This window comes from Tupaia chinensis, unplaced genomic scaffold (assembly GCF_000334495.1).
Source record: "Tupaia chinensis unplaced genomic scaffold, TupChi_1.0 Scaffold000199_1, whole genome shotgun sequence".
Taxonomy (NCBI): Eukaryota; Metazoa; Chordata; class Mammalia; order Scandentia; family Tupaiidae; genus Tupaia; species Tupaia belangeri.
Window position 1 is genome coordinate 3,171,702 of NW_006159674.1, and position 15,070 is coordinate 3,186,771.

At 39.2% G+C, this 15,070-nt stretch overlaps 1 protein-coding gene across 1 annotated transcript in view; it reads right to left on the reverse strand.

Annotated features, from left to right (window-relative positions):
- ANK3 (ankyrin 3) overlaps positions 1 to 15,070 on the reverse strand; it is a 743,189-nt gene that overhangs the window by 180,407 nt on the left and 547,712 nt on the right. The window contains exons 10-11 of the mRNA XM_027771266.1: positions 8,870 to 8,968; positions 1,916 to 2,113 (exon numbers count right to left, since the gene is read on the reverse strand). Of these exons, the coding sequence (XP_027627067.1) occupies positions 1,916 to 2,113; positions 8,870 to 8,968 (297 nt within the window). The remainder of the gene's footprint in view (positions 1 to 1,915; positions 2,114 to 8,869; positions 8,969 to 15,070) is intronic.

The following is a 15,070-nucleotide window of genomic DNA, read 5'->3' on the forward strand; positions in this document are numbered from 1 at the left end:
TTAGGCACAAAGTTCCATTAAAAAAAAAAAAAAAAAAAAAAGATGACTACAAGAGCAGGGCTAAAATATTTTCATTTTTTTCTCCAGCTTTCAGATTCAAGTACATGCTTTCTCCAAAGCAGCAGAAATTTAAACAACCCAATATTATTTAATTTAATACTTACCCTAATTAAAAAAAAAAAAAAACCTGCTTTTTAACAAACTACCTAGCAAATGATGCTGCCTGATAACCGAGACGACGACATGTATTTCAGCAGCCGTTCAAGAGCTCTCCAAAATACCATCGTCTACAGGAAAGGCCTAGATCAAAGTTTTTGGAGGTGTGTCCAAGGATGTTCCTGAGACCATTTTCCTGGCCATGGTCCATCCCAGGATGACTGGTCACAATCTCCACATGTTGTGAAAATGGGAACGAGAGCCCACACCCTATTTTAAGACTTTTTTCTTATATGGAAAAATCATTTATGACTGTTCATTTCTTTTCCTCCCTTGTCAGAAGTCAAAGACACATTTGCTCTACGGGGCAGATCAACAATTTCTGACATCCCACTCGAGTAAAATCTTCACAATCACAGAAGCAACGAAGCTGTCTGGGGTCTGGCCCACTCCAAATTTCAGCGCCCATACAGTACCAGAAGCAGCAGGGATCCATTCAAGACAACGATACCACGTGTAAAGGAATAAGACCCTTCCTGAAAGAGCTGATTGGATGAAAGCCTACCTCAAAATTCCTAGTTAACCCACATGTTTTTCCTAAAATGTGGTGACTTATTTTTTACCTAAACATGGGTACTAATTCTGAACTAAATTTAAATAGCTTACTAAATTGGGATCATTTATTTTTCCAAAGACAACAAACACCATCTTGCAGAGAAAAAGCAAATTATAGCACCATTAAGAGTTGAAGGACAGATGAGAATACACTTTTTTTTAAGGCTTTGCCACAGGGTACATGTGTTTACTAAAGACAGACAAAGACGAAGGAGTGAGAAATCACCACCCCCTCAGGAGAGCTGACCATGCCACATCCCTTCTCCTCTTTTCTCCTCCTGGGATTTTGGGTTCCTGTGTGTGCTCGTGCACACACACATGTGCATGATTTTTAAGCTGCCAGGTCTGGGACTCGAACTGCAGTAATCCATGTGGGAATCCAGCCCTTTAACCACCATGTCAGCTGCTGGCCCTGAGACCACAATTTTTATTGGCAAAAGGAAAAAGAGGACCTGCAATTTTATTAACTAAGTTAACATAATTTAGAATATTAGATCACAAATTATTAGACCTTTCCCGTTTGCCTCATAGTTTTAGAGTTCAGAAAAAAACTTTTTTTTTTTTTAAGAAAGACTTTTGCTATAGGGCATGTGTGCTTGCTGGACAGAGAGACAGAAAGCAAGAAATCCCCCTGGGGGCATGGTCATGCTGTAATCCCTCCTCCTCCATTCTCCTCTCAGGATTTTGGGCATGCATACACATGCGCCTGGTGTGTTTTAAGCCACCGGGTCTGGGACTTGAACCAAGGTCGATTATGTGGAAGTTCAGCGATGTAACTATTATGTCATCTGCTGGTCCTGAGCTTAGAAAAAAACTTTTAACTCTTAGAATCACAATGCCACCTATAATAGGTTGAGGTTGACCATGTTAATCTTTTTATAATTTTATAGTTTGGGTTTTCATTTACATAAAGCAAGCACTAGTGTGACCATCAAGTTCTTGATTTGCCTCCATCAACCTTATTCATGTCAGAAACAGAAAGTTGTGTAGATATTTCCAAAAGGATGGTTGAAAAAGATTGACAAGTAGTACACTTTATTTAACTAGTATCCTTCATTTTGATCTCAAGTAATCCCTTCACATGCAGAGATAGCATGAGATGAGCAAGACAACTTAATCTGGACTGGTTAGCTAAGCCACTCACCAGGGCTTTGGCGTTGGGGTTAGCTTTCTTATCCAAGAGAACCTTGGCGACTTTATAGTGGCCGCAGTGGGCAGCCACGTGTAGGGCCGTCAGATAGTCATTAGTGACGTCGTCCACGGGCACGTTATGCTGGAGGAGAAGTTGGACGCAGTTTAAATGATCCCCTTGTGTGGCCATGTGCAATGGAGACAGTCCGTTCTGGAAGACAAAAGAAAATCAGAGTTGATTGTTCTACCTTGTAAACACGAATGTGCCACATACAAAATAAAACGCAAATGTGAACAGATACAATCCCGAGTTTTCCACCAAGAAGAATCTTAAAAGATTTTAATAAGTGTTTGGAACTACAGTTTCATTGTAAAATTGATCCTCTTCTCTTCCTTCTTATATCCATGACAAATTGTCAAGGATAATTTCTTTTCCTGAGTTCAAAGTGGTATGAGTTACTCTAAATCTTCTGTGTTACTATTGAATAATCTTAATATTTAAAACTGGAAGGAAAAAATACAGGCAAGAACAGATTGGTATACATTATTGGTATACATTAGACTGCTATTTATTTTGTCCTTACAAATTACTAATTTTTTATATTGAATACTATATTGATTCTATTTAAAAAATTATCAGTGCAACGTGTTTCATTCCACAGTGAAACTTTTCCCTTTTCTGTAAATCTGGCGCCCCCACGTGTCTGTGAGGGGGAAAGACAAGGCTTTGAACAATTCTCAACTTAGCCTTGCCATGAAAAAGTGAAATGGATTCAATACACATTGTAGTCATGGGCAGCTGCCATAAGTTGAAACTTCATTTAAACATAGGGAGAGAAAAAATGGAATATGGGCAAATGCAAATAAGATCTTGAAAAAAAAAAAGATTAGAATGACATTCAGCATTCAGTATATGTCCCCTAATGAAGGCAAAACAGTATTCGGTGTCATTCTTCTCGAACACGTTTTCTTTAAATAAGGGAGACAAGGTGGGGGAGACTGAGAAATCCCTAATTATTTTTTTAAAAGAATTATTTATTTATTATTAATATTGTTAATATTATTTTTCACATGAGTTTTGCCAGAGAAAGACAGAGAGAGAGAGGGAGAGTGAGAAAGCAAGCCACCAGGTCCGGGACTCAAACCATGGCCGGCCATGTGGGAATTCCAGCACCTTAACCACCATGCTACCTGCTGGCCCCAGAAATCCCTAATTATTAAGAGAGGCTCTATTATTTATTGTAACACAAATATAACTTATTTTGGGAAAAAAAGCAACTTGACAGCAAATTCAGTTTTCAAAAAGTCGATGAATTTTGAAAATAATGACATAGAATATGTATCAATGAACCAGGTGTTTCTGATCCTCTGGGTTAAGTAAATTCTACCTAATTTATTTATGGACAAGATAAGAAAAAGTAACATAAGCCCTCTTTTAGTCACTCTCGGGACATTATTTACTCAACTGACACATAACAGAGCTTCAACTATTTGCAGTCCTTGAAGGCAGAGCGTTTGTTATTTTCCCCATATCACACAGCAGAAGAGTCCTGCGTATACAGAAGGAGCTCCATCAACATTCATGTAAATTTAAAGACCTCCCCACACCGTCAGTCAATCAGGGCATTTCTGCGTGAACAATTCTCCTCAAACACTTTAAACCAAAGTGGAAACTAAGGTAACGTCTCCCGTTTGAGATATTGCCACCAGCGAGCATATGCATGGGTTTGTGTCTGCCAAAGCATTCCTTTGCTTTGTTTTGATACTGTCTTTGAGGAAAACAGAAACAAAGAAACAGAATCTGAAAGAATACATGACTTGGAGAGTAAAAATGGAAGGAAGTTTCCATGATAGAAAGAACTTTTCTCGCTCTCTCTCTGTCTCTTTTTGTAGATAGATTTTTTTTCCTATAGGGTGCGTGTGCATGCCAGAGAGACAGAGAAATAGAAAGGAGAAATCATCCCCTGAGGGAATGGCCAAGCTGCAATGGCCTTCTCCTTCATTCTGCTCTCGAGATTTTGGGCATGCACACATATGCACCCAGTGTAAGTTTTAAACCACCAGGTCTGGGACTCAAACTGTAGTCGACTACGTGGGAGTCCTGTGATATAACCATTGTGTCATCTGCTGTTCCTAACAGAAGGAAACTCTCTAACAATACGCAAAATGGTGTTTAAATGGAAAACTCCTAAGTCGTGGGAAAAGTAAAAAAAAAAAAACAAAAAACAAGATAATTTGGGCCAATCCCATAGTGTAACAGGTAAGCCCTGTCCATAGGGAGCTGGATATCACCTCGCCCATTGTGGTTTGAATCCGAACCTCGGAAGCTTAAAAATATGTTGGGTGTGCGTGCATGCATGTGCGGCCAGGATCCTGATGGGATGAAGAAATGGAGGGAAAAAGAATATGTTATTATGATGTCCCATTGGGGACGGTCTCTCTCTCTCTCTCTCTGGTGAGTGCCTGCACCCTCTGGCAGTAAGTAAGAAAGAAAAGAAAAGATCATCTGGCCAATGGAAAGAGGCTTGATGACATTTGGTACCTAAAAGTACAGATCTAGTGTGAAGGACTTTCTTAGTTCAGTAAGATGAAGTCTTGAATAACTGGACAGACAGCCTTAAAGCTAGTAATACATTTAGTCACTTAATATTTATTCAACTAATATTTATTGAAGGTCTACTATGTGCTGGGCACTAATCTGACTGGGGTACTACACTGAACAAGGAAAAATTTGGCTTTCATTCCACCGAAGAGAGCCAGAAAGCAAACAAGTAAACCAAGAGGTCATTTCAAGATGGTGTTTAAAGCTGTAAAGGAAATAAAATATGGTCAAATCGCATGGAGTTAGGGGGTGGTGAGTGTGAGAGGGCGGATGTTCAGAAAAGGCTGGTCTGAGAAGAAGCTATTTGAGTTGAAGAATATGTGGAGACCACAGAGATCTAGGATGCACTGAGAGCTCCACCTGAGGGAACAGGAAGTGAGAACATGTATATTCCAGGAGATAAAAGGAGGCCAAGGCAGAGATGGTCAGAATGGGCGGAAACTTCTGGTTAAACATGAGAGATGTAGCCCGTGTTTGTCCCTTCTTTCCCCAAACTCCACTAAATAGCAGTCAGAATTTAAAAGGTAAACTCCACGAGGGCACACGCACTCATACACAATGAAAGGAAACAAAAACAGATGAGTGACGTCTGTACATCTTGGAATGTGAGCAGAGGGTTTAGGAAGTAACTCACCTGGCACAAGTGAGAAGGTTACAGCCTAGATGTCTGCAGAGGGGTACAACAGCATTGTGCTGACAAATGTTTAACCACCAACTCTTCTAAAAAGAAAATCTCCAATGCATACCATTTGCTAAGCCCCAGGGGGTAAAGACCCCACCGTGACTAACTTCGAGCGCTCATGGGTTGTCACTGACTGTGGGATTGGGGCAGAGACGCACACTGCTGGCTCTGGTGAGCCCATACAATCTGCCTCCAGCACATCGCTAGGTATCAGAAAGACAAGCTTATTGACCTCTCAAATCTCAGGGGGCAAGGGATATGGAAATATAGTAGTACCTTGGAAGATAAGAATGGGACTTGGGGTTGAGAACAAGATTGGTTCAAAGCCTTTGCATGAAGTTACCAGGTCTTTGGGCCCTTCCCATCCCAGCAAAGAAAGGTGACTGCCACCTTCTAATTGGTAGGAAACAAGGTGTTTAGTCTCTGGTGAAGATAAACCAGCGAGATTCAGACTTGGAGGCCTTGGCTGACAGGAGAGTAGGGGTGAGATCCGGACTGACAATAGATGATCGCGAGAAAAGGACAGTACAGGGATACGGTCTCTAGAGCTAGACTGAGTTCAATTCTTGTTCTGCCACTCACTGAGCTGTCTTGAGAGGGTTAGCTTATTATCTGGATTTCAGTTTCCCCTTCTATGAAATGGATATAATAGCAATAACTCTGATATAATCTCAGAGTTATTGTAAAGATTAAATGAATTAAATTACAGCCTCATATGTGGTAGTCACTACGTAAACGAATGATTATTGTGATTATACCTATAATCACAATAAGCGAAAATACATATAAAGTATGCATAGAAGGCAGGAATACTGAGAGTCCCTGTTCCTTTATTCAGAACCTATTCATACAAGTGTGTCCTACACAAGGTTAGAGGATTTGCCTCTCAAAAAACGAAAAGGCCTATAGGTCAATAGGTGGCGTGGTGGTTAAGGACACTGGACTCCCACATGGCTGAGCACAGTTTGAGTCCTGAACTTGGTGGCTTGCTTTCTTACTTTCCCTCTCTCTCTGTCTCTCACTCTGTCCCTCTCTGGTCAAATTAAAACAAACAAATTAAATAATTCTTAAAAAAAAAAAAAAAAAAAAACTAAACTGTCCCTCACACTGTGCACATATGTATGTATGCCTAAAATCCTGAGAGGAAAATAGAGGATAAGGGATTACGACATGGCCATCCCCATTGAGGGCAATTTCTCACTTTTCCTCGCTCTGTCTCTCTTTCTCTGGCAATTGCACATACTCTATAGAAAAAAACTAAAAAACAAACAAACAACAACAAAAAACAAACTAGATTTCTCCCATTGAAAAAAGTACTGTATCATCAGCCTTGTCTACACTCACAGACTTCCACTCAAATGTTCGTGTCTGACATTTTCAGTCAGTACAGACACTTGTGGGATTTCTCAATATGAAAGATAGAGCCCAAACAAAGAGAAACAAGAAAATCTGAGGAATTAGGGACATAGGAGAGGCAGAAAGAAATTAAATTATATAAGTTTTCTTACTGTTCTCAAAGAGGTAATAGAAAATATTGCACCCACAAAACAAGAACAAGATACTTTAAGAACTTATCAGAAAATAAGAAAATGTTCTTGAAAATGAAAAGCATGAAAGAAAAACCCTTATCAATAATGAGATAAACAGAAGAAAAAAGATGATACAATTAGATTTTTTTTTTTTTGAGAGGCTTTTTTTATAGGGCATGTGCGCTTGCCAGAAAGACAGAGAGACAGAGAAACAAAAAGAGAGAAATCACTCCCCAGGGGGTATGGCCACGCTGCAATCCCTTCTCCTACATTCTCCTCTCAGGATTTTAGGCATGCATGCACCCCCGCCAGGCGTGAGTTTTAAGCCACCTGGTCCAGGACTCAAACTGCGGTCAACTACATGGGAGCCCAGCAACATAGCCATTACGCCAACTGCTGGTCCCAATGCAATTAGATTTTTAACTGTGCCAATATTGCTTTGGTAAAAATAAAAATAAAAATAGATTTTAAGGCGAACAATGGAATTAAATGGAGGAGTTTTTGCTTGTTTGTTTTTTTGCTATGGTGTCCATGCACTTACCAGAGAAAGACAGAGAGAGGGAAAGTGACAAATCATACCACAGGGGGATGGCCACACTGCAATCCCTTCTCTGTTTTTCTCTTGGGATTTTGGGCATGCATGCAAATATGCCTGGCATAATTCTCAAGTTTTCAAACTACCAGATCTGGGACTTGAACTGTGGTCATCCATATGGCAGCCCAGAGCCTTAACCACCATATCTCCTGCCGCCCCCTAGTTGGAGAATGTTTAAGCAGGAGGTTGACATGATTTGATTGACAGTTTATCTGACCACTCCCATTGCAAAGTAGAAACTGGACAAATGCAGAACGAGAGGAAGTCCTGTATTTCAGCGAGAGATGGTGCGACTCAGAAGATAGCAGAAGAGGTGGAGAGAAGAGATGTGGGCCAGATAAAGGAGAAGAACGAAGGGAATGGAAAACATGAGGCGCATTTGACAGACCAAGATATCATTGCATAAAACGAAAAAGCTGTGGCTGCTTAATTCCATTGGATAATACCTCTGATGGCTCACCGCTCTAAACCCTGCATTTCAAGTGAGGAATGGAATTGTTCAGACCACACCAACCCTATCTAGTCTTTCAGAGCCAATGAGGGAACACCAACCAGTGTCCAGTCAGGAATAGCATGTGCACTTGTTGCTTTGATCATGTTTAGAAATTAAGGCTCTTTATAAAGCTTAAAATATTATAAATCACTGATTTGATTAATAAAAATAGTAGTGACTATCAAGTCATTTGTATGTCTCAAAATTTAATCTCAAGTATTTCCCGTTTCAAACTGTATCAAATGGTTTTCCCATTAACAACAAACAAAAATACCTAAAGGACACTTAGTAAAACACCAATTGCTTTTAGGCAATCAGGAGGTATTGGGTCATCCGAAAAGTCCTGATGTAGTTTCATGTTTTCTATGTAAAAATGTCTCATGACTTTCCTGATGACCTCATATTTCTTTCAGATATGTCAGCTTTTCCAAAGGCCCAATCAAGGTGCACCTTTCCAAATCTTCCAGTCTTTTTATCCGCTAAATCCTTGGGCTCTTTAACATCTGTGAAGTCTTCAGAAATAAACTGAGGGATTGGAGAAAAAAACAGCACCCAGACTTTTGGAAGTGTAGAAATTTCAATCTTTCTTAACCTAACAAGCAATCACTTAAGATTTATGAAAATTTCATAGAGTAAAATCAAAAAGTGAGGTGCTCCTGAAACAAAACAAACTCCACCCACAAATGACTCTCTGGTATAATGCTTACCACATAAGGGCTTCCTAAACCCACATCATTTTGAGGTTCTCTAAAGATCTGAGAACATAGCTAGTCTGCTAAATTGAAACTGTGTCATTGTCGGGACCAGCAGGTGGCGTGGTGGTTAAGGGGCCTGGACACTCCCACATGGCCAACCACAGTTCAAGACCCTGGATCTGGTAACTCTCTTTCTCTCTCTCTCTCTCTACTCAAATTAAAAGTAAATGAATGAATAAATAAAAATAAACAATAATAATAAAAATAATAAAATAAATTGTGTCACTGTCTATGGGATTCAGAAGAATGGGTTAGAGACCAGCAGAGACCCAAAGCTCAATACCAGCTAATGTCCAGAAACCTGAAATTACCTTAGTTTTGGAAAGAATGGGGGCAGCTCGATCAAGCAGCATCTCCACCACCTGCTCATGGCCGCTCCTTGCTCCACAGTGCAGCGGCGTCAGGCCGTCCTGTTGAATAAAGGCAACGTCTTCTATTAGATTTGGTGGTACATTCTGTAACTGCAGTGTATTTCTTTAAGATTTGGTTGCCATGGCATCTAACATGCTGTGGACTAGAGGGCATCAAACGTCAGCTCATATACCTCATGAAATAATTCCATATTTTAAGTTCGCAAACTAATTTTTTTCTTAAGTTGCAAAGTATGTCATTTCCCCATCTATTAGAATACTAACATTTAAATATAAAGCTGTTCCACTCTCCAGTGGGATCTAAATAGCCTAGGTCATTTGAGACCCACCATTTAAAGGAACACACAAATGAACTTTTAAAATAGGAATTGGCAATAGGCATGTCATTGGTTCTTTTTCTTTTTGCATTTCTCTTTCTATTCCACTTTCCCCACACAATTTTATCTTAACGCAATGTAATTTTATGCTTGAGTGGCTTTTTCTTGATTACCACATCGTATTTCTCGGCCATGAAATTATATAAATTTAAATGTAAGAAGGACTTAAAGATTACCTGGGAATTCAAGTCTCTATATATCAAAAATAAATCTCTCAATTAGAATTATCATTGTAATTATTCCAAATAACTGCCTAAAACAGCAACAATATCTAAAAATATTTGTGATCAATAAACAAGAACAAGAATTGATTAAAAATTCCTTTTGGGGCCAGCAGATGGCGTAATTGTTATGTTGCTGGACTCCTACAGAGTCAACTATGGTTTGAGTCCCGGAGTTGCAGAGCACATGTATGTGCATGCCCAAAATCCCAAGAGGAGGATGGAGGAGAAGGGATTACAGCATGGCCATCCCCCTGGGAGATAATTTCTCGCTTTCTGTCTCTGGCGAGTGCACACACTCTATAGCAAAATTCTCTATTAAAAAAAAAATCCTTTTAATGGGTTGTATTTTTTTTCATGAGTTCATGTATTTGCTGATCAATTTTACTTATTGCTAGAATGAGACATGGTTCAGCATTAATTCTATCACTAGGTATTGTTTTTATAGATATAAGTGATGGGAGACCTAGTTTACATAAAGTAGATACATTTTTGTTATAGCAGTGTCACTATAACTCTCTGAACTTCTGAATTCCAGGTCAAAAATCTCTCAATCTGGGCCAGGAGGTGTCATGCTGGTTAAGGTAGCTAGAGCCTACAAGGCCAACTGTGTGATTTGAGTCCTGGGACCCGAAGCTTGAAAAACACATGGGGCACCTGTGCATACATGCCCACATCCTGAAAGGAGAATGGGGGAGAGGGATTGAGGTGCCCTAGGGATGGAGGTGGGGCCTTCTCACTCTCCCCACCCTCGTCTATTTCCCGTGGGAACACACACCCAATAGCAAAAATTAAAAACAAAACAAAACTCTTAATGATTTTCACCAGAGGCTCTTTTCAATGATTTGTCATAGGACAACTTAATTTGGTCCTTCATTTTTGTTGGCAGCAATGGATTTAAAATCATCTGACATGCATAAGAATGTATTAATCATTAGTCATGCAGTCCTCTAGATGACATGATATTCGAATTCTCACTTTTGGCCCCTCCCTTGTAGAGGTCTTTGTACCCTTGGGTCACATGGGTAAGAGAGAGTTGGACCTTTCTTTAGTACTAGAGAATAAGAACTAGGCATTAAAGGATAGTTGAGAAAAGACAGTTAGAAGAAGCTGAGACAGTAGAGAAAAAATTCAGTTATAACTAACTGGTCCCAAACACTTAGAGACATTTTCACACACACTATGGCTTATGTGTTCCCCAACCTGAAGATGGGACTGATACTTAATATCTACTTTAAATATAACTGCATTTAAAAATGTATCAAAATTTGATTCAGTGGCCTGACCCATAGCAAAGCACTTGAGTGCTATGTGTTGAAAGTTGGATCCCACATGATTGACCATGGTTCAAATCCTGGACCTGGTGGCTTGAGACATGCCAGGCACATGTGCACGCATGCTCCCAAAAGTTTGGTTCAGTATATTTAAATCACGTTCTAGACTGTATAAACAAATCTCGAAAGTAAGCCTATTTGAATGTATAAGCAATAAGGTACAACCTATTTCTAAACTACTAATCAAATCTCCACAGTATTAAAGTTCTTTAAAAATGAAATTTGAATTGCAAATAGTACATGACCTGATTTGAAAATTCTTTGAGCATGTTTAAATATTCTGCCTTTTATGTCGATTTAAGACATTTGCTTTTATAAACCAAAGTAAAGTGGCCTTTCGAGTGGAAATAGCATGTTGCTTACAAAATAAAGTCAGAGAACAGATAAAAAAATGCTATGTGGTCCAAATGTCTTCCTAGTAATGTAAAACCTGGAACATATGAAGGAAAAAAATTACACAATAATCACATCTACCTTCTACCATCAAAAAAAAAAAAAAATCACACAGACTGCAGTATAATGATTATTTCTTTTTCTTTTTTTAGAGAGTTTTTGTTTGTTTTTTGCTACAGGGCATATGCACTCACCAGAGAGATAGAAAGTGAGAAATCACCCCCCAGGGGGAATGGTCATGCCACAATCCCTTCTCCTCCATTCTTCTTTTGGGATTTTGGGTGCACGCGTGCACGTACACACACTCATGCACACGCGCGTGCACTCACACACACACACGGTGTGAATTTAAAGCCACTGAGTACAGGACTTGAACCATGGTCAACTACATGGGAATCCAGTGATGCAACCATTACACCATCTGCTGGTCCCAGTGATTCTTTCTTATGAATTAAAAAGTCAAGATTGACTCTTTGGTTTCTCTTCAGTAGACAGTAAGAAGTAACAGATGACAGAATAAGTGCAGACATTTTCAAACTATGGTCTCACAGAAAAAACAAATTTAGCTCAATTCATCTACCCTTTGGGGAACTACAAAATGGAACATGCTGAATAATAAGCATTTAGCTGCCTAAGAATAAAATCTATCTCAATGATTAACTCTTCAACTCTTTGAGGTATACTATTCCATCTTAGAAACATACAACTATTTGCTGGTTTCATCTTTTAAAAAAGTTTTAATTATGGAAAATTAAAACGTTTTAGATTAAAGTAACTTGAATGCTATAATGAACCTTTAGGGACTTAATTCAGCTCCAAGAACTGCTGCCTAATGGTCAATCATGACTCACCTATATCCTAACCTTTTCTCATTTCTTGTGTTATTTTGAAGGAAATCTAAGACATTATCTCATTTAATCTTCATATTTACCCCTACACAAAAGGTAGATTTTTAGGCCAGCCCTTTAGCCCAGTGGTTAAGTGCTGTGTATAGGTAGCTGGATTCCACATGACTGACTGTGGTTTGAGTCCTGGAAGCTTGAAAAACACACTAGGTGGGTGGAGAAATGGAGGAAAAATGACTGCAGCATGATTATGCCCCATTGGAGGTATTTTCTTTCTTCCTCTCTCTGATGAGCACATGTGCCCGTTGGCAATCAAGACACATAAAAAAGGGTATAGTTTTCATTTTACTTATTTTTTAAAATAATTCCTTTATTTTTGTTCATTATCATTATTTTATTTTTTTGATTTGACCAGAGAGAGAGAGAAAGTGAGAAAGCAAGTTGCCAGGTTTATGACTTGAACCATGGTCAACTATATGGCTTAACCACCATGCCACCTGTTTGCCCCATAGTTTTAATTTTATAACTGAAGACCCTAGGGTTCAAAGAGGTGAAATGACCCACCCAGGGCTGCACAGGCTAAATTCAGAAGCAGACTAGATATTATTAGTGCTGTCCATGCAAGACAGTCAAGAGATGTCTTAGGAGGGGTTAGTTAGACAAAGTTTCTCTGCTAAAAATGTTTAACTTTCCTTTAGATACAGCTTAGAGCTGATTCATCTCACCTCTGTTATTCATTTATTGAAAACATGTAGAATCTAAAGCATCAGTAGAAAAGGTGACATTTTTCATCTGAGGAAGAGTGTGAAGTGTCTTTTTTCTAGCCATTGTTCATGAATCACCTTGCTTGATGAGAAAGCCTGCTAGTTCCCCAAGGTAAAACTCGTCAGTTCTATTTGAGCTGTAAAGAGCTACCTGAAGCACATGTAGTTTAACATGTAGTATTTTTTAACACTAGAAGCAAGCAAGCATCTGTCTTCTTTGTCTCGTCTACTCATCTGCTCTGGCACTTTTCAAGGTATATGGCTCCTCAGATAGCCAAAATCTCAGCTGGAGAGATGCCTCATCAGGAAGTTGTACAAGATGTCACGACTGCCTTGCTGCACAGCCAGTACTGGCCTAGCCGCTGGGACAGGCCCAGGTCAGTGGAAACTACAGCAAAGGGTCTGGGTAAGATCTTTAATTAGCATAATAGTTTTTATGAAGGCAGAGGCAAGACCAGCTGATTCACAGTGAGACTAAAAAATATCTGCCACTTAGTGACAAAGAAGTGACAACAACAAAGAGGAAAATCAGCAGGCACTGACTTTATTTCACGTCTGTGTTTTGGTAAAACACACACACACATGCACACACATTTAAATTTTGAACTAATTTCTTTGGCTTTGAGGATGGTGTTGTTCATCACTCACTATACTGAAGCACAGTTCTGACTGTGATACTGTTTAAAAAGATCTTCAGTAACTGCATGCACTCCTCAGTCTAAATTCGTTCAGTTAGCATTCAAAGTCTTCTAAAATCAGTTCTTGTATACTTGGTTCAGTTTGGCTTTTCTTGTTTCTTTACTTCTACTTCAGTTGGTAAAACCTTGACAGCACCTCCTAAGGGGCTATCATTTTCAGGTGTTCCTGATTTGCCTATCTCATGTCCTTGAGAGTTCCCTGTCCGCTTTCAAATTTTCACTGCTTAACAGTAAAGCATTTATTTGAAACCTTTCTCGATAAACTAAATGAAACTCTTTCTGGTGTTAGGACTCCTGTCCTACTCCTGTACTTCTTTTAGGGGAACCTGCTACTTTCTACCTGGAATTTTAGTTATTTGTGGGCATGCATTGTCATTTTAACTAGTGAGGACTCTTTTCATTGACCTAACTTTGTCAAGCTCCTCTGAATTCTCTTCTCAACTAGGCCATGACTTTGGTGCTTCTTTGTTGTCAGTCTTTGCTTACTTGTTTTAGGAAGAACCCAGCTGGGTCAGGTTAGTGAGAATCTCCCCCCCCCCCTTGATATCTGGTCAAATTCCTTACCCTTCACCTTCTATATTGTATCACTCTGGGCCATCTTCAACAATTAACCCTGTCAAGTTGGTTCAGCTAGTGTCCTCCTGGCCTCTGATAGGAAATTAGTAATTTTCTGTCCACTGACCCTCACCTTGCTCTATGGCAGTCTCTTCTTCTCTTGGGATTTTGGGCATGCATGCACATGTGCCTGGTGTGTTTCAAGCTGGCAGATCTGGGACTTGAACCCTAGTTGACCATGTGGGAGTCCTGTGCCCCAAACACTATGCCACTTGCTGGCCCCCCCCAATTTTTTTCTTTAACACTAGTCTATCTCTGAAGACATGGCCAATTTCAGGGATAATTGAATCTCTCAGAGTAGTAACTCCGTTCTACTTCTATAAAAAGTTGCTTAATAAAAATTACAGAGTGAATGAATAAATGAAGTGAGTGAATGAATGAGTTTTCAGGCTAATCTTTTAAAAATGTTTCCTAGGGTCCAGCAGGTGGCATGGTGGTTAAGGTGCTGGGCTGTCATATGTCTGACCATGATTCGTGTCCTGAACCTAGTATCTTTCTCTCTGGTGAGTGCATGTGCTGCAGCAAATTAAAAATGATAAAAAAGTAATGATGATAAATAAAATTAAACAAACACTTTTTAAAAAGTGTTTTCTAGTTTACTGGTTAAAAATTTATTTTCTTATTATACTTTTTGTTTGAATAGACTCATTTTATTGACTTCAGAACCACTATAAAATATTTTAACTTTCTAGAAAAATAAAATTCTTAAAAGAATAATTATAAATTGAGATTAGACTTAAGAATCGAACTCAGGCTCTTAGCCCTCAAAATTTGCTCTAAATAAGATTTTCTCTTTCTAATTCCATAGACCATAAAATGTAATACAAAAGCTACTGTGACTACTGCACCTGGCAAGCTAGCAGTGACCTAGTGTTTACTGGTGTATTTCTTTCC